The sequence below is a fragment of the Cryptomeria japonica genome, chromosome 3, assembly GCF_030272615.1.
Source record: "Cryptomeria japonica chromosome 3, Sugi_1.0, whole genome shotgun sequence".
Taxonomy (NCBI): domain Eukaryota; kingdom Viridiplantae; phylum Streptophyta; class Pinopsida; order Cupressales; family Cupressaceae; genus Cryptomeria; species Cryptomeria japonica.
In genome coordinates, this window is record NC_081407.1 from 910,528,894 (window position 1) to 910,552,204 (window position 23,311).

Here is a 23,311-nt window from a genome sequence, read left to right on the forward strand (position 1 = left end):
ATGTGGTTTCAAGTTTTTTTTTTAAATTAAGTACTTATTCACCCCCTTCCCGCCCCTCTCAATATTTTTGTGTGCATTTCAAAAAATGCTAAGTGCTATAAAAGATAAATCAAAAACGTTTCCTTCCAACATCAATTCGAACTAATTTGCTGGATTTGAAGGAAGAGAGCTGTGAATCAGACCTAGGGCAGAGCAGAGTTAATTAAATGCAGATGTGAATTGTGTTTTTGAGGGTCAGCTCTTCACCTATACTTGTATCCCTTCATGGAAGGTGGAATTCATGACTTTAGAGGGCTAACTTGGTAAGGAATAAAGAAAATGTTGCAAAAAAGACTGGCCTAGGTTTAAAAACAAAAAGAAATCCCTCCAAAATTCGCTCAAAATAGAGGGACAGCCGACTTGATTTTAAAAACAATTTGAAAATAATACAAAATCCTCCTAGCCGACCCCCTTGCAAGTAGAAGAAATTGTCTTATGAATGCATACAAAGGAAAGAATTCAATAGACAATTCAATTCAGAGTAGTCCAAGAGAAAATTCAATACCGTAACCAGCGAATAGGAGGCAGGGAATGAGTTACAGAAGAGGAGTGTGAATCTGAGCATAAAAATCAGATTTCCAAATCAGGCTGGAGGAGGACAAATTATGTCAAGGGGCAGATCAAGAAAGAAAGTCAGAAGAAAAGGGGCAAGGATCATTTTCCAATGCAAATCAAATGAATTGCAAGCTAGAGCAGAGCAGAAATCAAATGCAAATTTAGGAGCAGACCTAAAGATTAGATTTCCGGATCTAAATTCCTATTTCATACTTGAGGGTTTTAAGGTACATAATTTGTTAATTATTTATGTACTTCTCTTTCATTTCATAATGTTTTAATTTAGTGTCTGTTTGTTTTGCAGGTCTAATGCAAGAGGAGAAACATGAAGATTTGGACTTGAGTAATGAAGACAAGAAGATATACAAGATAAGAAGACTGTAAATGTTATTGCAATTTCCAATTTAATGAACAAGTTATATGCAAGATGGTGTATTTAAGATTTTGGTATTATGACTATGACTGTTAATGCATTAGTAGCTTCTGCAATATAAGACTCTCCTAACTCATTAATCTCCTCTATTCTGTTATTAGTTTACTCATTCATGCTTTATGTTTATCAGACTATAACATTGATCATAATTATGATACTGATATTGGATAATGATGGATTAGATTGACGACCTACTTAACTATGTTAAGCATCAATCTAAATGCTATCGGGCTATTAACCCGATAGCATATTAATGTCGATTCATATATGAATTGGCATTAATATAGTATCGGGGTATTAACCCGATAGCATATAATGCTAACAGTTATTGTTATTGTTTACTTTAACCGATTCATTATCGGTGTGTTTATATTGATCCAATATCATTTGCTTTGATACCGATTCATTATCGGGTATGCTTATAGATTTTTTACCATTAACAATGATACCGATTCATTATCGGGTATGCTTATAGATCTGTTACCATTAACTATGATACCGATTCATTATCGGGTATGTTTATAGCACCGATTAGTTATCATTATGGATCGGTTGTAAGAGTCACGACCAAGTGACATCTTGGTCGAACATGTCTAAAAGACATGTCTGATCAAGGCGCCACTTGATCGTGGCTATCTTACTATTTATACATCATCCAAATTAAAGGAGATGACATTGAAATCAATACATGTTCATCCTCCTTACCTGCAGTAAAAGAAATATAACAATATTAGTGTCATAATCATAATATCAAAACAAAAATACACCATCTTGCATATAACTTGTCCATAAAATTGGAAATTGCAATACTTTTACAATGACAATAATATTGTTGTCTTTCTTTTGCTGCAGGTATGGGGGATGAACATCTATCGATTTCAATGTCATCCCCTTTCTTTTGAATGATGCATATATAGTAAGGTAGTCACAATCAAGTGGCACCTTGATCGGACATGTCTTTTAGACATGTCAGACCAAGATGTCACTTGGTCGTGACTCTTACAAATGTCAACCGATCCACTCGGTTCTATGATAACTAATCGGTGCCATTGTAAATGATAACAGATCAATATAAACACACCCGATAATGAATCAGTATCAAAGCAAACAAGCTTGATAACTAATAGCATTACATATGCTATCGGGCTAGTAACCCAATAGTATATTAATGCCGATTCATAAATGAATCCACATTAATATGCTATCGGGTTACTAGCCCGATAGCATTTAGATCGACGCTTAACTATGTTAAACAAGTCGTTGATCTAATCCATCTTTATCCAATGTCAATATCATAATCAGGATCAATGTTACAGTCTGATAAACATATTTAGTTCGGAAAGCATAAATCAAATAATCTAATAGCATAGATGAGTAAACCAAAACAGAATAGAGGAGATTAATGGGTTAGGAAAGTCTTATCTTGCAGAAGCTACTAATGCATTAACACTCCCTCTTAGCTTTGGAAGATAGATAAAGTAACCTGCATCACATTTCTTTTCCATAATGTCAGTCTCCAAGAATATATATCATCTATACATATGATATGAAGTACCATCAGGACATAAGATACAAATATAAAACATCACTCTACGTATGTGACATAGAGTATCACCTAACCATGTGATATAAAAGATTCATCATTTCATTATGACAAGATATCACCTAAACACGTGATATCAGTATTGCCTAAACACGCAATACTAAAGATAAACATATGAGGATGCTTAGATTCTCATCTTATCCAGGTTGTGAAATGTGCACAAACATTTTATACAAATGTTTTATCACAACACCATCATGGCACATCCATGACATACCAAAGATCCAACATGATAACTGGTTTAGAGAATCATAAGATCGTCACCTTATGATGTCTGCATACAAGTGTTCATAATCTGAGAGATCGTCACCTCTTAGATATGAACACAGGGGGTGAAACCCATAATGTCTCAACATGACAAAAGAAGTTTACACATTAAACATCTTATTTACAAAGCAGATTACCTTTCTATCATACCTAAACCTTTCTAAAGTGATCAACCTTCACTCTGGAAAGTGGTTTGGTCAGAACATCTGCAGTCTGATCTCCTGTACTAACATATTCCAATTTGGTCACATTTTTGTCTACCATGTCTCGTACATAATGGTATGGAATCTCAATATGCTTAGATCTGTCATGAAATACTGGATTTATAGAAAGCTTTATGCAGCTCTAGTTGTCACAGTGGATGACAGTGGGTTTCATGGGTTCACCAAATAGTCCCACAAGCAACTTCCTAAGCCATACTGCCTCTCAAGCAACCATGGAAGCTGCAATGTACTCGACCTCGGTGGAACTCTGTGCTACAGAAGACTGTTTTCTGCTGATCAAAGAAATCATGGCTGATCCTAAACTGAAGCAACACCCTGAAGTGTTTTTCCTGTCAGTCACACTCCCAGCCCAATCTGAGTCTGTAAATCCGTGTAGGTCTAGACCGACTTTCTCATATTTGAGACCAAGGTTTAGAGTACCTTGTAAGTAACTCATAATGTGTTTCACTGCAATCAAGTGGATTTCCTTAGGCTCACACATAAACTAACTTAAGGCATTGACCGCATAACAGATATCTGGCCTTGTATTCACCAGATACATCAGGGACCCAATCATCTCTCTGTAGAGAGTAGGGTCAGTGGATTGTGACTTTGTTGATGCTTCCTTAAGTTTATGTAAATTTGTTTCCATGGGAGAGATCATAGGTCTGCAATTATGCATTCTGAATCTCTTCAAAATGTCCAAGGCATACTTTCCTTAGTTTAGTATATTATTTTCAGAATTTTGCCATATTTCCAAACCTAGGAAGTAATGAAGGAGTCCCAAGTCCTTCATATCAAATTCTTTAGATAAATTTTTCTTACATTGATCTATGAGGTGATTTTCTCCTGTGATTAGTAAGTCATCAACATATAGAATCAATATTAACATATCACCTTTATTTTGTTTGTAGTAGAGATTTGAATCTGCATCGTTTTTAGAGAAGCCTAGTTTAGAGAGATAGGTGTCAATTCTTTCATACCAGGCCCTGGGGGCCTATTTAAGCCCATAAAGAGCTTTCTTGAGTCTGCACACATGAGACTCTACACCCTGAATTTCAAATCCTTCAAGTTGCTCTAGGTAGACTTCTTTTGAGATCTCACCATTAAGAAATGTTGTCTTAACATCCATCTGGTGCACCTTCCACCCTTTTGCTGCTGCAATGGCTAGTGCTATTCTTATTGAGGTATATCTGGCTACAGGTGCAAAGGTTTCTTCATAATCTATTCCTTCCCTTTGAGAGAACCCTCTAGCTACAGATCTGGCCTTGTGCTTTTCAATACTGCCATCTGCAGCATGTTTGATTTTAAAAAAGTCATTTAGATGAAACAACAAATTTCTTAGTAGGTGTTGACGTGGACGAAATCGCATTGCTGCAAACTCCATACGGCCAACGCAGAATAGAATAGCCGACTGATTATCCTACTCTCTCTTGAGATAAGGAAGTCTCTAATGCTGTTTTCTAAGTTTGATCAATGGAGACTACCTCAAGGTTTCTTTTGTCAGGTCTTGACTGCGGGATCTCTCAGTGGCTTGATGTGTTTATGCTGGAAACACAAGGGGGACTTACGTTTAACTGGCAACAAGCTAGTCTGCTGTGATTCTCGAATTATGCAATAAAGAGCAAAAGGAAAGGGTTAGGAGATCTAAAACTAACAACACGGGTATGCGGGTAGACGGATTCAACATAACCAATTCCTGCTTGGCCAGAATGGCTCACAACCTTGCAGGAACGATGCAATCTTCAAAGGAACTTGGAAGATTTTCAGATTGGAGACGCACGGCTAAGCACCCAATTCTGGCGCAGCTCGGACGGACACCTGCAATTGAACTAAGCACAATCGAAGGCTCAAGTTAACCACACAAAAGGATACACAATCAGCATATCCTTAGTGGTATGAGCCTGAATCTATCAAATACTTGCACACCCAAAACATAAAGATCTATCTAAAATGCTGAAGGAAACCATGCAAACAGGATGAAAACAAGACAATAAACACCAAATCAATGTTGATATATTGATCTCATCTGCCTATTACAACAATTTCTGCAGCATCTCTATGCTACTGCTAAGATCTAACCTATTCTAACTCTAAAATCTAACTATCTAGCAATTTCTAACCCTTTCTAACAATCTCTCAATCTCTAACAATCTCTAACAATCTAACCCTTTACAGAAGAAAGGCCTCTGCCTTTTATAGATATTACAATTTTGAATCAGAGGCCAGGATGGACTGCATCCAAGGGCCCTGATCTGTCTTCCAGAAGCTGGCAGCCTTGACCCATGCCTAATTAATTCTCAGTTATCCAACCAGCAACAATCTCAACTACCTGCCACTATTTGGCTTTAATTCAGGTCTATCCAATCTTCTTGGTGGTTGGGAATAGTTATCCACAAAAATATCTTGCACGGGACCCATAGGCAGTTTACAATAAAGTAGTTTCAGCTTTAAGACTGAATTTTTGGATTTAAATCCAACTGTGTGCCTTCTGAGAATGCATAAACTTGCAGCATTCAGAGTGTTCTTTTGCCCTTTGCCTCCAATTTCGCCGGTGGACTTCATCTTTGTTCAACGGCACGGGTCCCAATGCTCGGTTGCTCTTGCGCTCCTGTATCTTTCTTTTTCAATCTTCAGCGCCTGGCCTTGAATTGCGATCCTTCTTTGATTTGCATTTTCAGGTCTTTCTCCTGGTTCTTCGATGACGTCCTGCGATCAACCAACTTCATTTCATTAAATTAATTTGAAAAAATTAAATAATTTAATTTTAACAAACATTAAATTTAGTTACGACGTCTGGCTTGAGAAGCTCTTTGCGGGATGTATCTTGAAAATGCTTCTCTTTCTCTTCGATTGTGAAATCTGATCCTTGGTTTTTTATTTCTGCGTATTTTACCTTTGGAGTCTTGGACGTTTTAAATGGGTTTATGGCGCGATTCTGGAGGTTTGGAGAACTTCTGCAAATTTTAAAACTCTAACTCTCATGCTTTTCTGGTAAATTTTGGAGAACGGAGGGCACCTTTTGAAATTTGCAAAAAATTTCGGACCCTTTGGCGTTTTTGCAAATTTGGAGCATTTGAACTTTTGAATTTTCAAAACCTTTCACTTTTGGCTCATGGGTCCGAAGTCTGAGGACTTAAGGCGAATTTCGGACCTTGCCATCCTTTTGCAAATTTCGGAGCTTACATATATTTCGCAAATCGCGATTTTCAAACATTTCGCCCCTAGGGTCCGAAAATGGGACTTCATGTTTTTGGTGAACTCTCATTTTCGGAGCTAAACCACCTTTTGCAAAATAAGTGAACTTCGGACCTAAACATGTTTACAAAATCGGAGTTTGAAGGCGTTTTACAAATTTCTGAGTTTTAAAATTTCAGGGCTGGGGTCCGAAAATAGGTGTCCAAGGCAAACTTCGGATCTGGAGGAGCTTTGTAGGATTTCGCACCTTTATACCTTTTTTTCGATTTCGCCCCATGGTCCGAAAATGGACACTTTAAACGATTTTCGGGGCTTGAAGCGCTTTTGGTAAATTTCGGATCTAAAACGCGTTTTTTTTTTTGTGTTTCCTAAACTCGACGCACTTTCCATTTACCTCCGAGGGTCCGAAAATGAGGGCGCTTAAGTGGTTTTCGGACCTTGTAACATATTTCGCAAAATCGCGTTTTCACTTTTCGAACCTAAAAACGCGTTTGGAAATTTAGAAGAAACTTCGAATTTCGGCCCTAGGGTCCGAAATTGGTGCTTTAAGTGAAATTCGGACCTGAAGGCACGTTTGCAACATTTCACTTTTTCGGACCTCCTGCCAGTTTTATCAAATTTTTTACTTTTTGGCCCAGGGTCCGAAATTGGACAACTTAAGTGATTTTCGGACCTCCGGGGCATTTTCGCAACTTTTGAACTTTTTCACATTTTGGCCCCAGGGTCCGAAATTGGGCATTTTGGGCGATTTTAAACGTTTCCTCAAGAAGTGCGAGCTTGGGCACTTGGGCAAGTTTGCCCAGATCTCCCCGGAGGATCATTTAATGGAATATAACATTAAAGTATAAGTGACATTTCCATATGTCTTTCTCCTTTCTTATACTTTAAGTTATATTCCATATATACTTTCAGGATGTTTGAGAGTGGTTTCGGCCCTCCAGGAGTTATATTGCAAATTCTAGTTTTTGGAGGTTTCCTCAGTTTTCAGAGTTAGCCAAATTTCAGGATCAGGGAATTCCAGACTTAGCCAAATTTCAGGATCAGGACAGAAAGGCACAAACTGGGGGTCCCTGTCCAAGACAGGGATGGGTGTGCGATTCGCACAACAAATGGCGACTCGGCTGGGAAATGTTCCTGAACATTTCAAGGATGACTATCCGGATCGAACCCGAGAATCTCTGATATATACCCCACAAAACAACCCAAATGACAGAAGACAGATTCAAAGTAAAAATGAGGTCGCAAACTGAATCAAGTCACCAATCTTGAAAAATCGAGTGTGTGCAGTGAAGTTCATTCAAGCCTAAAGAAGGTTGAGATATCATTGTTTAGTTAATGCAAGTTACGTAGAGCGACTCTAACTTCAAAAGCAACCTGGATAGAGCCCCGCTGCCAGCAAGCATCTATAGCCCCGACGGAGTTATCGCCTGTAAGCTCACAGAGATTGCTCTGTTTCCGATAAATTTTCTTTTTGAAAATCGGCAGAGGTGTCTGCATTCCCAAAGCCAAGCAATTTGATATTTCCTTGCTTTTCAATTTCTTTTCTTTTGATTTTTCCCTTTTATTTTCACTTTTTCACCTTGGCTGGTAAGCAGTAAAGCCTACGTGGGATTGAGCGTTACAGTGGTCGCTGAAGCAGAGCTTCAGAATCTTTTTTTTTTACTTGCAGTGACCTCCCTTTGATAAAACGACAAACTTAAGCATTTTTAAGCGTTTAAAAGTGCAGTAATCACAACGTTGGCGACAAGACGCAGTAAGCAACTAAATTTTTAGACTGACTAAGCCTTAAACCAAAATGGACTGACTACAGGGGCAACCGTCAATTAGGCGCTCTACCAAAGTCGGCATCCAAGAAATGAGCCGGAAAAAAACTTCCTGACCTTGTACACCAAAGCTGGGAAAAGCAAACAAACCCCTTCAAAAACTGACAGGGAGACAACCCCTTCTGAAAGGACACCTACACTACGGAAAGCAAACTAAACTAAAGCAGAAAACAGGGAAATCTAAGCTAGAACAGAAAACAAACTATTCACAAAACAGGAAATAAAACCTAGACTAACTATGTACAAGAAAAGACCGACTGCACAAAAAGGGGGACTATATGCATGCATTCCCGACCCGGGGTGATTTCTCAGTATATGCAGCAGTAACAGGGTAGTGGGAACAGTTCTCAGTTTGGCTAGTTTGTCTTTATACTCTGAAAAGAAAATTTTCAGTTGGCCACTCTCAGGTTTAACCAGGACATCGGGCAAAATTATTAGCTGAGGGAGTTCATTAGGTCTGTGGTTAATCCATTTACAAGTTGTTTTTCCAGAATATTCAAAATTAAACGCAAAATTTTCAGAATTAACAGCAAGAGGGAAAGAAACAACCTGGCAGGTTTCCGAGTCATGCAGAGTTTTGCACGGTGCGTTGTACGACGGGAAGGTTTCAGCAGCTGTATCAGGAGGTCGCCATTGGTGGTGCAACATCTCGATAGCGTCTGGTGTATGTAAATCAGCATCTGATTTTTCATTGGGTGGCACAGGCTGATAGTTGATCTCAAAACCGAACTCGAACTCAGGAAAGAGGGGTGCATCGTCTGCTGGTCCATCTTCATATCGTGTGAACAATGCAGCCTTATGCACTTCTATCCGTATTTCCTCAAACAGCAGGGATTGTTTGATTGATTGGCTCTCAAAAACATCCTCGACGGACTCTTGGACTGCATCGTCCATTTGTGGGGCTGCTGCAAATTGTTCTTCAACCTGTGGCTGATCCACAAAGCTCCCTTGATCGTCCTCTTGAACACTGCTCTCATCAGTTGCAGGGATAACAAATTCATTTGCTGCCTTGGTCTGATTGACCGATCCATCTTGCTTAGCAATTGGCAACTCCATCCTTTCATCATCGGGGAGTGCGGCGCTGCATGGATTTTGCATTCGTCTATACTCGTCTGCAGCAAGGTAGGCACTCCACACTTTGCTGGTGATGCTCTCCTCTGGTTCTTCCGGTAGTCCAAATTGGGCTTTGACTTGACTGACTGCTTCTATGCATAGTGAGCAGGTGAACTCTGAATGTGGGGTGCGGTGAATTCTGCACCACCAAGGTGACAGCACGTTCTCCAAGCATAACTCCTCTTCGAGACCAAACTGATTCTCAATCAAATTCTTGAACCTTGTAAATTCTTCGATGCTGGACGGAGGACTGGGGATATCCGGCTGTACAGTCGCCTCTGGTTTGGGGACATCCCAAATGATTCTGTCTCCCTAGCCAGTTTGTCCTCGATAGCCACCCGTGCTGCTCTCTCGGCATCCAACTCCTGGGTACGCTGAACTAAGTCTCACGCGACTATTGCCTCCAACCTGGTGGTCAGCTCCTCCCGAGCCCTCTGTGCATCCACCAAGGCAACCTCACGTCCAGCCGAGAGATACTCCGAGTTCCTCAAAGCGTACCAGTCATGCCTGGAGGTGGCCACAATCCGTTGGCACAAATGCTAGGAGCCACCTCAAATCCTCCATCACACTCCCTAAACGCTAAAAACTGAACTGAATAACTCCCTGGTGTCATACAACTGTGCGGACCTGCAATGCCTTCCCTCAAACTCTGTTTGTTCGCAACCTCCAAATCCATCTCCCTCTACGGCTTATTTCTTCCCCGTCAATGCTTAGCTGCAGGCTTCTTTCTCACAAGACGGACAACCACAACACTTCTCGTGGTCTTCTGTAGCTCAAAATAAACTGGGGGTCTGGGGGCAACACCCCCAGCGAGGTCGAGGGGCAGCGCCCCCGCGGGGTCTGGGGCAGCGCCCCAGCGGGGTCGAGGGGCAGCGCCCCTCGCGGGGTCCTGGGGCAGCGCCCCAGGTGCGCTCCCTGTCGCAATACAGGGCGGGGTCCATGGCGCTACATCATTTTTGTGATATTTTATGATGTCAAAACCCTTCTTCTACACTCCAATATTTTCAGTGTCTACGCTCCAGACTTCAGCAAATCATTTTAAATCTAGCCGTCGTCGTTTTTTTTAATTTTTTTTTATTTTTTTTTTTTATGCACCCCAGCCATACAACCTCCCTGTACGGTCAACAACAGCACTGGCACCTCCAATCATGCGGCTGCTTGGTCTACCTGTGGCGGTCGTTTTGCCCTTACGTGGCTGTGTGGCTTTTTTTTTCTTTTTCCCTTTGCGGCTGCTGTGCGTAACCCTTGCTGTGCATGTTGATCAGGCCGTGCGGTGTGTCTTCCTCCTCCTTTATCCCTTGTTGTGCGGTGGTGTTCGGTGTTGTGCGGTGGTCGGGCTGTGCGGCGTGCGGTGTCTTTCTTGTTGCGCGGGGTTGTGCGGCATCTTATCTTTGCGCAGCGGTGTCTTCTTTCTATCCTCCGTGTGCGGCGTGTTATCCTTGCGCGGCCTTCGGTGGCTCCCACCGCACGGTGGTGCCAATGTCGGTGGTTCCACCGCACGGTGGTGTCACCGTCGGTGCTTTCACCGCACGGTGGTGATTCCACCGCACGGTGGTGCCACCGTACGGTGGCCATTTTCCTCTCTCTCCTTTTTTCTTTTCTTTTTTTTTTTTTAAAAATTTTTTTTGACCGTACGGTCACCTGTCATACGACCGTACGTTTTTTTTCCTCATCTCCTAATTTAGATGTCGTAGAGAGTCGTCTGCTCAGGTCCCATGTCTCTGGGATTGCCCTTCATCCTTCTCGGTTTTCCTCGCTCGAGAGTCTCCTGTTTTGGTCCTATACCTGGCGAGTCGCCTACCCGGCCTCTCGAGTCCCCTTCCATCCCCTCGGGTCCCCCTCTGGACTCCCGGGTGTCCTTCCGGCCTCTGGGGTCCCCTACACGCTTCTCGTGGTAGGGTTTCAATTTGAACCTATTGGTGGCAAATTTATTTTCCATGGCCATCCGAAGACCTGGAACCACAAATTCTATAGGGACCATGGTCTCCTTCCCGTACATAAGAAGAAGAAGAATAATAAATATTTTGAAGACTGCGGTCTTCCACACAAGGTTCCAATTGTTGCCAACACTCTTCGGATTATCTACGTCACCAAGGTTTGGGGCGTCTCCCTTCCAATATTCTTTGTATTCCGGCAGGTACACCTTTGTTGGTTGCTCTGGTTCCTCTACTTCTAGCCTGTAGCTTTGGAACATTTCGTAATCCCCCATTTGCCAGTGGAAGAGCCCGTTAAGTGAGCATACCTTATCTTCAGAACATCCCTCCAATTCGAGCACCCCTTCACTGTTCGGCTCCATCGCGTTCTTGCCCTTGCTTTCATCGGGACCCCCTTCCCCTTTATTAGAGTCCTCCGAGTCGGAAGAGGCGAGCTCTTCGCCGACATTTTGGGTGTGTAGGTCAATGGTATATTTTCGCCCTCCCTTCTCCATGGAAAGTGTATTTTTCTTCCAGTTGTGGTTTACCCTTGCGTTGATCAACCACACTCTCCCCAGGATGGCGTCATAGCCTTTCTTCTTCGAGGGAATAACCACGAAATCTAACAAGAATGGTTGCGTACCAATTGTCACTTGCTGGGCCATCAACAGGCCGAGTGGCTTAATGCCGTGTTGCTCCGCTCCCACCAGGTTGAATGTGGGTGGCCACAGGGTGGGCTTCCCCAGCCGCTTCCATGTTTCTTCTGGTAGTACATTCACCCCAGATCCTCTGTCCACAATGGTGTCCTTCAAAATGGTCCCACGGATACGCATTTCTACCACAGCTGGGTGTCTACCACTGCTCACGGCTAGTAACATCGGGTCAGTCGAAGGGCTGACGGAAACCTCCACCTGTGGTGTACTCTTCGTAGCGGTGGCGGGAACCCCTACCTGTGGTGCACTCGACGATGCGGTGCTTTGCACATTGGTGAGGATGGCAGTCCTCAATTGTGGCATAGAGTCTAGAAGGTCTTTTACCTTTATCGGCACCTCTATCTGCAAGATTTGCTCAATGATGTTATTTTCCGCTTCCGTACGGAATGATGTACTCGCCACCTCGTTGTCCCGTCGTTCGGTCGTCATCTCACGTTCAATATTGGCCTTTGCCTCCCGTAATGGCTCCTTCTCCGTACGGGGGTCGGGATAAGTGGCTTTTTTCGTCTGGGCACGGGTGATCGCCAATACTTCTTTCTCACCAGTCTTCTCAGCCTTCTCAATGTTGAGGAGATTAACCCCTGCCTGTGGGCAATTTGCGTCCTCATGGTCGCCTGGCCCACACCAACGGCAGAGGTGCTGAGGGGTGGCTTCCTTCGTGCAATCACGTGCGAAGTGCCCCCACTGATTACAGGCCCTACATTGGATAATTGGCCGGCCCTTGGCGTCATACTGGATACGGCTTCCGTTATTGTTATTGTTGCCTCTTCCTCGCCTGTTGTTTCGGTAGCCGCCAGACGAGGCGTTGTTGCTCGCAGGCTGGGACGTGCCGGCTGACGCAGATGGTTCTGTAAAGAGAACCTGTTGGTTACAGGTCCTCATATTGTACGGACACTCCTTGGTAAGGTGTCAGGCAATCTGGCAAATATCACAAAATGCTTTTTTCGGACAAGACCCCTTGGTGTGTCCGTCGGTACGGCAGTCCGTGCACCATAAATCCCCTTCGTCGCCTTTGCTTGTGCTTCCTTTGGTTGCCTTTATCTCTCTCATCATTCGCTCCATATCTTTCTGGAGAGCCCGTACCTTCCAATTAGAGTCGTCATCACTGCTATCACTTTTGTCAGAAGAGGAATCATCCTCCGACGAGGATTTACTTTTCTTCTTCTTGGATGTCTTCTGTTCACTTTCTAAATCCATTGCCCTGTTATAGGCGTCAGAATATGAAGAGGGAGGTACTATCTTCATTTTTCGTCTAAGGGATTTCTTTAGACCTTCCACGAACCACCGTTTTTTCAGTCCGTCTGCCAGCTAGTTCTCCATCTTTCCTAGCAGCTCTTTGAGCCGCTGGCTGTAGGTTCGAACAGTCTCGTCCTTTCTCTGTTTCGTGCCGTAGATTTCGGCTACGATCTCATTATCGTCTCTTAGGAGATGAAACTCTGCTTGAAATTCCTTTTTCAAGTCTGGCCATGTGCCAATTTTAGCCTTATCCGTATCCGAAAACCAGTCGATGGCTACGCCCCTCAGGGTTGCAGGAAACTGTGTTACCCACTCGTCCTCATCGGTAACCCCATTCGCTCCCCAAATTGTTTCACAAGTGCGACAATGGCGGACAGGGTCTTCTTTCCCATCCCCATGGAACTTTGGAAGTTTTTGTTTTTGTGCCATGCCTTGTCTTTTTACTACTGGTGGCTGTTGTCCTACTCCGGATGGGTCAGATCCTATAAGGGGTGCTTGACCGCCGTGCCCCGGTGTCCCTCCGACACTCCTGGCAGCCCCGGTGTCTTCTCCCTCTCCTGCCTCCTCCCCACTCCTTGGAGTTTTCCTAGCCTTTGGTGTGTGTGGCAAGTCCCTCAAATCCCTCAACTGAGTTTTGGTACACTCTATCCTACGGCGGGTTTCCGCAAGTAACTCCTCCCGACTCCGTGGGTGGCCGCTGGCCTCACCGTCCCCTTCGGAGCGTTCCTCCTCTCTTCGCTTATACCTCTGTCGCCTTTCCACTTGCTGTTCAAGGATCAAGGCACGTTGGGCTACTGCACGTTCATCTATATATTGTGGCTTATTTTTGTCCTTATTCAGTGTATTGGGCATTAATTCCCAGACAGCTTTCTATATACTTAATGACATAAAAAGTAGAACACTTTTATTCATTCATAATGTGGAAGACAAGTTTATGCCAACAATATGACATAATTATTACAATAAGTGTTCTTTATTCCGTCTCGTATGGCTCACGGTTCAAATGCCCCTGACCTGGCGCCATCTCGTTCTGCTTCCCGTTCCTCGTACTGTTGCAAAATTTCTTGGCGTCGCTCCTCCCGGGCAATCTCCTCCAGGCGAGCTTGTTGTGCCAACGATGCTTGTGCTAGCAATCGGGGGAGATGGTTCATCAACCGATTTACCTCCGGACTCACTTCCAACGCTGTCCAAACGGCACTTGGTGGGACTTCTGCCTCCGCCGCCTCTCGTCAAACGTAGGTCTGAATGGCTACTTGGAGTAGAATTGAAAATTCTCTCGTCGCGGTGTCTTCTCCTACATAGAGTTCTGTTTGGGTATCGTCGACTTTTGGGTTTATTTCAGCAACGGGTAGGCCCATTGGGTCTGTGCGCCATCCGTGTCTTCCGTTCCGAGTTCGTCTAGGCAACGGCGCCAAATGTTTACCTCACCGGGTAAACAGGAAGAATACAAAAATCGAACAGTAATGCACAATGCCAATACAAAAGAAGTACCAGAATAAGCTTTCCATTAATGTCAAAGGATGTTCATATTATATCCGTCGTCAACATTACATGTCCTCCAACACCCGGAGGTGGTACAATATATGACAGCCGAAGGGGTGCGACACAACCGTCACGACTCCAACTACCTACCCGTCGGCTAACTAACTGACCGCCATAACTCATTATTACCGACGACAACATAAACATAATATAACAACATAACATAATGATTATTCCCGTCAACAACTATCCTAAGGTGGCTGATATCTGGCTTTAGTTTGGTAAATACTTCTTCAGGAGTTTTATCTTCAAGATGTGAGTGAGGACATTTGTTTTGTATATACACAGCAATGTTGGTTGCTTCTGCCCAAAGATTGATATTTAGATTCTAATCAAGAATCATGGCTTTGGCAGCTTCTACAATTGTCCTATTTTTCCTCTCAGCTACCCCATTTTGTTGAGGATTATAAGGTATTGTTAGCTCCCTCTTAATCCCTGAGTTTTTACAAAAATCTTTAAATAATTCTAATCTGTATTCCCCCCCATTATCAGTCCTTAGGATTTTAATTTTATTTCCTGAGTAGTTCTCCGTCAATGATTTAAACTCTTTAAACCTACTAAGGATCTCTTCCGATTCTTTACACTTCAGAAAGTAGATCCAAGTTTTCCTAGAGTAGTCATCAACAACTATCACATAATACAAACATCCTCCTGGGGAGGGAACGGACATTGGTCCACATACATCAGAATGAACTAACTCTAAAACTTTGCTTGTCTTCCTAGTACTATTATGGAAGGCACCCTTGATATTTTTACCTAGGGCACATCCCTTGCATGCCTCTGAATGATATTGCTGCAACTTAGGTAAACCTGTGACAAGGTTTCCCATAGATGATAAAGCTCTATAATTCAAGTGGCCTAGTCTTCTATGCCATACCTCATTTGCATTTGTTGCTTCATGAATTAGGGCTAGGTTGGGCTCTGTGCACAGCTCATACAAATAGCCTTGTCTTTGACCAATGACTTTAGCTTTCTTGATGGAAGAATTTCTTGGCCAAGCCAACACCTTGTTCTCCATGAAGGTTACTCTGTATCCGTTATCTTCTAGGGCTGATATGGAGACTAGATTTCTCTTGATGCCCGGGACATATAGTACTCCTTCGAGTTGCAATGATATGCCTGTCTTCAGTTTGATGGTGCAGGTACCAATTCCTCAAGACTTAGCACACTTCAAGGCTCAAGGGAATGCATTACTCTAAGAGGAAGGATTGTGCAATAACCTTGGATTTCCTTTGAAAATCCAAAATCAAAATGGATAATGATGAGAAAGAGAAACACTTCAAGGAGGAATGAAGGGGCAGTTGTAAGATTGAATAGCATCAAGGGTTCATTCCAAAGCAAAACGAGAAGAATACTACTTCATCAGCATGAAGGAAGAAAGTCATTACATCATGAATAGAATAATTGCAACATGGGAAGTTCTACATCAAAGAATCAAGGTCAAGAACATTCAAGGCGAAAGATTCCAAGGTTGAAAGTGGAAATGTATCACAAGAAGGAAAATTCCCAAACATGAAGATGTGAAGACGAAATGTGATCAAGGAAAGAAGATAGTTTCAGAAAAGTTAATCAAAGTTAGAAACTTGATCAAGATGATGCAATTTGGGAATATGAACCATCACAATCAATCAAGGTGATGATGTTGAGCTAAGTTACCGGTTCCGGTTCGGATTCGGGTTCGGATTCGGGTACGGGTTCGCGGATTCGGCAAAAAAAAAAAAAATTTGGGTACGGGTACGGGTTCGTCCGTACATATATATATATATTTTAATTTTTTTTAATATATATATATATATGTTCAAACTTCAAACATCAAAATTATATATGTTCACAGTTCAAACATACAAATATGAAACATCAAACATACAATGTAACTTTCCCATACAATGATACATAGATGATAACAGATAAATCATAAATCAATAAATCATAAATCCATAATTGCCAATGCCAATAAATATTCTGATATTGATATATCATAAATCATAAATGTAATATCATATTCATAATTTGCAAAAAAGATAATATTCAAGTTTCAAGTTTCAAAATGTGAAAATACAAAAACTAAGAACCCTGATTGTAGAGAAAAAATCTTCAAAAATGCAAGTAGAATAGGTTGAATGCATGTTTTGATGCATGAAATGCATTATAGAGGGGCGGATTAGGGTTTAGATGTATTTAGAAGATTAAAAATATTGTTTTTTTATTGTTTTTAAATGCTTTCTAACCCGTGGGCCCCGTTTTTGGGAACCCACGGGCTTGGGTTCACCCGGGTCCTCCTGGGTTCGCCCTGGGTCCCCCCCGGGTCCTGCCCAGGCGGCTGGGTTCCCTGTGGGTCCTGCCATGCAGGACCCACAGGGAACCCAGCCGCCTGGGCAGGACCCGGGGGGAACCCAGGGCGAACCGGACCAGGACCAGGACCGGGCACGGACCAGGACCAGGACCCAGGCAAAAAAGGGGAGAACCGGTATCACAGATGTTGAGTATCAAGAGATATCTACACTGAGGTGGCGCCCAATAATCATCAACCAATCCGGTGATGCCATGTCAACATGTCGAAGTGCATTGAACCTATTTCATTCCAAGAAGACCAAATTGTTGGTAAGTGTCCAGCATATCCCCTCGGGATTTGTGACATGGCTTAACAAACTCCAGTGAGATCCTTAACTAGGATGGCATCAATTTCCTACAAAGATGCATCTTTTGGGAGAAACAGCCAGCTCAACTCCCTATAAGTAGTAACAGAGTGGGGTCGTAGGTTCGAATCCCCTCGGGTAACACTGAGGGGGAGATTGTTCGTAAGTGTCCAGCATATCCCCTCGGGGTTCATGACACAGCTTAACAGCCTCCTATGAGATCCCTAACTAGGACACTATAGGTTTCCTGAACAAATGCATCTTTTGGGAGAAACAGCCAGCTCAACTCCCTATACAACTGACATGTGGCACTACATCAAATATTATTGAATATACATAACCTTGTTTCTTATTGGTCCCTCACCTAAAGGGACGTGTATTGAAAGCAATGTAATTTTCTCATTGGTCAATGAGGTGTTAGTTGTAAGTTGTAACTAACCCCAATTAGGGTTTTATTGTCCAAATCTTGGCCATTGATTTCAAATCAATCTAGGTCCTTTATTTGTAATTCAAAGTCTATAAAAGGCTCGGCCTTTTCATTTGTAAGGTTTAATAGAAGATAATTAGGAAGTAGTAGAGCAAAATAGAGTAGAGTAGAAGGAGGAGAAGAAATTGTTGCCAAGACTATGTTGAAATTAATACATAAGTTTCTGAAGATAAGGTGGATCTTTGTGTCTTGTTTCTACATTGTGCATGGTTTCTTTCTACTTCTCAAATTTAGTTGAAGTTCATTAGTTATGATGGTGATATGTGAAGATATTTGATAAATTCCTTGGTTCAACCATTGGTGATTTGTTGATTGCAAGTTGCTTTGCATGGTTAGTCTAAACCTCATAATTGTTAATAGTTCAATTGCGAATGGTTCATTTCAATTGATCCAGTAGGGTATTTGAATGAATGTTTGCAATATGAAAATATTTCACTACCTTGGAAGATTGCACTCTTTCCATGGCGTTGTGAGCTAACTCTAGTCAAGTAGAGAGTAGTTCCATAAGGAATTTGTCTATCTAAAGCATTATCCATTATCATCATTGTCCTTAGGTATAAATTAGATTAGATTCTCTATCCCTTTCCCTTTGATCTTTGTTTGGTAGAAGTAAAGTTAGTTTCCAAGTTCTAGCTGTTTTGTAGAAGCATAAGTCCCTTTGTGATACCAGCATATCACATCATTTTACTGAGACAATCCATTTGCACGTCAAGACCTAACTAAAGAAACCTTGGGGTAGCCTTTACTTGATCACATCATTTAGCATACTGTTCAAGAGAGGATAGATACTTGGTATTTTATTCTGTGTTAGAGGTTTTCGAGATTATTGAGTGGTAACGGAGGCGGACTTCATCAGACATAAAGACAACTGCAATAAGTGGTAGGACCAGTTCACTGGCATTGTGGAACTGAATAACATCAAGTGTGGACTATTAGGAGTGGACCATTGCATAAAAGAGGCAAATCCGATTACACAAGCAAGAGAGAGATTGCTAATCAGGCAATAGTAGCAAGTTACTTGAAGCAGACCACAATATGGATTTCTGCTGTACCCATGAATTGAGCATAAATAAATTTGACCATTTTGGAGCTGATTATTTCCATTGATGTTTTGAGAGTATTCTGGACTGATAAATAGATTAATATTCTGTTCAATATATCTGTGTGAGTAATTGATTGATGATATCAATAGTTACATATCTATGGTTATGATATTACTGTTATCAGCTCATTATTAGATTGCAAATTTGGTACTGGGTATCTTTCACATTACTCCCAAAGTTGCACTTCAGGGGGTGTGTTAGTGTAAATAGTGTTTTTACACGTCTAGTTAGGATATCACCTTTTTAGGATCGACCTATTCAACACTTAGATTAAGTTTACTTAGGGTTTTTTATGCTTTGGTCTCACCATGTGGTTGAGACATGTGTCCCCATCATTGAACGCACCGAGTACATGTACAGTTCACACACTTGTCAAATAAGCATACATGTGTTTCACCTTTGGAAGGGTAGTCAGTTGTTGTGTTCTACCTTGCTACCTACCCTTCCTTGCCTATTTATGCAAGTTCTCTATGTACATTTTACATACACTTCTAATCAATCATATTTTGCATTGCATTCTTTATTTTTCAAATCCACAGATTGAGGATGTGCTTGCTTGACTTACATGGCTCATTGATACTAGCATTCAAGTAGAGATATTTGCAACATTAGAATATCAGACCTCATAACAAACTTGCACCACATTTTCTACATGTTTCCAGGCTGCTTCCTACCAGTATCAGCCTACAACTACTATCAGTTGGGACTCTTGTATAGCCTCCTTCAACCCTATGCCAATCATTGCAGATCATACAATCAGCATTTCAAACATTTCTTTTCAGGGTTTATGCAGGTTGTACAGTTGTATGGCAACTTGTAAGTGGAAACATCAATATTGCAAGCGAGTTCTTGTCATTTTGCATCCATTTCTGATCTAAAAAATGTTTTCATAATTGCTAAATTGCTGATTATTAAGTTGTCAGCATTAATGCTATTATAAATTCGATCTATTATTATACATTAATTTTGAGGGTGTCTAGGGCTTCATTAATTGTTGTTCATTCAGTTAAGACTTCAATAATTGTTCTTCATCTATTATTATTATCATTTAATGGTCTTATCTAACATCAAATCTGATTGCTAGGATTTCTAAATTAATTCTCTATTATTAAATTTTGAGATCTAGAATAAATTAGGCTTTAGCTTGTTTTCATTATTTATATTGAATCTTTTATAGTAAGAAAAATATGCATTGCATCTTTTCCTAACGTTTCTGATTGAGGATATTACAAAAACATAGTCAATCAGATATTTACATTTAATGCAGAACACCCCACAAAATCTTGTATAATCTGCATACCTACAAATTTTGTTAATCTAGATTTAGTTAAGGAGCTTGCCCATATTATTTAAAGAATGATTCCACCATACTTACTGTTCATGTTTGAATTGTCTAGCAACAGACAAATTAAAACACCAACATGACATGAGGATTATAATCAACAACCTCAAAATTATAAAACAAAATCTATATTTTATGTTTTACACTTAGTCTCAAAGCAAATTTTTGGGCACGATATTAAATGTAGTGTTTTTCTCTATTTTTAAAGAATTTACAGTATTTATTAATTCCTGAATTTTTCCAATTGATTAGAAAACATTTTATCTTTTTGTCTGCTCAGTTAATCCCAAGGAATATTTTTGCTACCATGGTTAACTCACTTCACTTGCAAGTCGAGGGGGTCATGATTTAGCTGTAAAATGGAATGATTGTCATAATGATGGTCGATGTTCAAACCTCAATACAAACTTCCATGGTTGGAAGAATAGAAATCAGTGACGTGATTTCCAGAATAAATGGGAATCTCAGCCTGGTATTGCTTCCTCCTCATATGGGAAAGCTCCCAGAATGATGCATCCTCCCCTACCACAAACAAAAAGTTCCTGAATGCACCCCACAAAAAATAGCCATACTTGCAATAAACATTTTATACCATGTTAAATTACTCCTGTGCTGATGTCATTCCTATGCATTTCATTTTTTTAGGGTGATATACTAGCCAGGCCTTATGTAATGGTTTGTACAAAGTTGACGCTAACTGAAAATTCAGTAGCAGTATATGATGTAAATGTCATTCACAAAAATCTGTACTTCAATGGAGTAGCATTGTTGTTCTGATCTATTGAACCAATCAAAGCTTAAAGTCTGGAGTGTCATTTGTTGGCATATGCATATATTTTGCAAATTCTAATATTTTTTTAGTTTTTCAAAATTGGTTAACATGGTGTTTTCACATTTCCAAGAGAATTTGAGTGCTGCATTCCTGAGAGCATTTCATTTTGGAAGCTGTGCTTATTTCCAAGTTTTGTGTAACTTGGCATATAATCATTTATGTATTTGGAAAAAGAGCTTCGGAATTAGAATTATTTTAACTAATATTGCTTTTAATTTAGGATTTCTCGTCGCATGAACAGATTGAGTTTATATTCTTGTTAAAATGTTTTCTTCATAAATTTTACACCGCATGATTTTATTGTTGCAAAAGGTGAATCTAATCCTGTTACTAACTTGTTCCCTTGGTTGATATGCTTTGTCAGCAGCAAAAACAATCCCCTTCGATAATACATCAAAGTCCAAATATGTGTCTACCTGAAGAATGAAACCAATAAGATCTCATAAGAATTTCCTACTGCAAATAAAAAGGTAAAACACATTAGAATCAGCATACTTCCTTGTATACGGTTTGAATTCTTAATTGAAAGAAATCAGATAACAACCAAGATCAATATACCTCTGAGCTATGGTTAAGCATGTCTGCCCATGGAATTAAAGCAATTTGATTGTTCATAGATGGTAAACGAACCTGCATGACCACAAACATGATGATCTTATGCACTTACTAGAAGATTTGGTAAAATTATTGTCTTTCTCGAATCAAATAAAATTATACAGAAAATATGTCAAATTTAAGTATGTGAAACTTTAATGTACCTACTACAAAGAAATTGGTATAATATGAGGATGACTAATTTCAAGGGCCATGTAAATTCCTACTAAGAAAATCCTCAACAATGCATGATTGAATAGATAGCAGGCTCATGGAAGGTGCAGTAATTGATGAGCTAACATTCCAATTTAGAGGGACATGCTTGAAAGTTGAAACAATCCTACTGCCATATGGATGTTAACATGACTGAATGAAATATGGTCATCATTCCAAGAGGGATGGTACAGATATAAATAAACAATTAGCCAATAATCTCATAGAGGGAGGCATGAGTTGCAGGCCTACATTATTGTGACTAGTAGCAGTGATGCTTATGACATGTGGCCAACAATTTTATGAGGATCAGTAGTAAGGATTAGCCAACAGTCCAATAATAGATGGACAAGATAACACAATAAAGTGTAATGTCCCCTTCTCAGTAGTAATGTAATATCCCCAACAATTTTTTTCAATTTTTTAATAGTTTTACAAGCGCACCAACACCTGTTAGGGTTAGAATAATCAAATCTAAACCAGCTGAAAGGAACCCTACACCTTTTGATCACCGAGAGCCCAAGCTGGGAGGGTGATAGCATATGGTGGTAGGGGATCGTTAGATGCAAACTTTTGAAAATGCTTATTACAATAATGGGCGGCAAGCCAGCCACTTCCACTTCCCAGCGGGTAAAACAAGGAAACTTGGCAGTAAACCAGCCAAGTAAACAAGAACACGGCCAAGCACAAATCACTCTACCGCAATATTTCAGCGGAAGAACTTGTTACTAAACAAACTCAACTCAACCGCTTATGCAGCGAGAGGACAATACAAAGAAATTACAAATCAACTCTACCACTTATGCAACGGGAGGACATGAATGGAAATTACAATCACTTTACCGCTTGTGCAGCGGGAGGACAGTATTACAGAGACAAATGTAGGCGGCAAACCAGCCTCTTCCACTTTTCAACGGAGGTTTGCTTTACAATCCAGAAATGGTTGTTAGTACTACTACCCAGCCTTACAATAAAGAGATACAGAGCATAGAATAGAGAGATTATATTGTCCAATACTGATGAATACCTCCAAGCTTAACACAATTAGCAAACTCAAACACACCCATAGAGAAATAACACACCATTGATCACTAAACTGAAAAAGCAATCTGATGTACGCATAACACGCAAAAAACAACCACTACCAAAATTCACTATTATGCTCATAACTCGCCTAAAACTTCACAGAATGACACAAGAACAGAAGCAAATGAAAGCTAAGACTGAGGCGATGCAACAAGAACCTCAAACCTACACTGCGAACACCACCAGCTACCGGCAGGCAACCCGAGGCAAACAAGAAATGGTACAGCCCGCAGCAGAAAATCGACTTGCAACCAAAAATCAAATTGAACACCAAAACACACGCCAAAACAGGAGAATGATCGTCTTCCCGATATGCTTCCAACGAGCCAATACCCAGAATGATGGGTCGCACAAGCAAGGAAATATGATCAAATCTCCAC

The 23,311-nt window shown here is 41.0% G+C and overlaps 1 protein-coding gene across 2 annotated transcripts in view; it reads right to left on the reverse strand.

Moving 5' to 3' along the window:
- LOC131067012 (ribulose-1,5 bisphosphate carboxylase/oxygenase large subunit N-methyltransferase, chloroplastic) overlaps positions 1-23,311 on the reverse strand; it is a 177,749-nt gene that overhangs the window by 80,897 nt on the left and 73,541 nt on the right. For both annotated transcript variants that reach the window (XR_009111760.2, XM_058001931.2), the window contains exons 6-7: positions 21,597-21,668; positions 21,374-21,454 (exon numbers count right to left, since the gene is read on the reverse strand). Coding sequence is in view for 1 of the 2 variants with exons in the window: in XM_058001931.2 (XP_057857914.1) it covers positions 21,374-21,454; positions 21,597-21,668 (153 nt within the window). In the remaining variant the exon portion in view is untranslated. The remainder of the gene's footprint in view (positions 1-21,373; positions 21,455-21,596; positions 21,669-23,311) is intronic.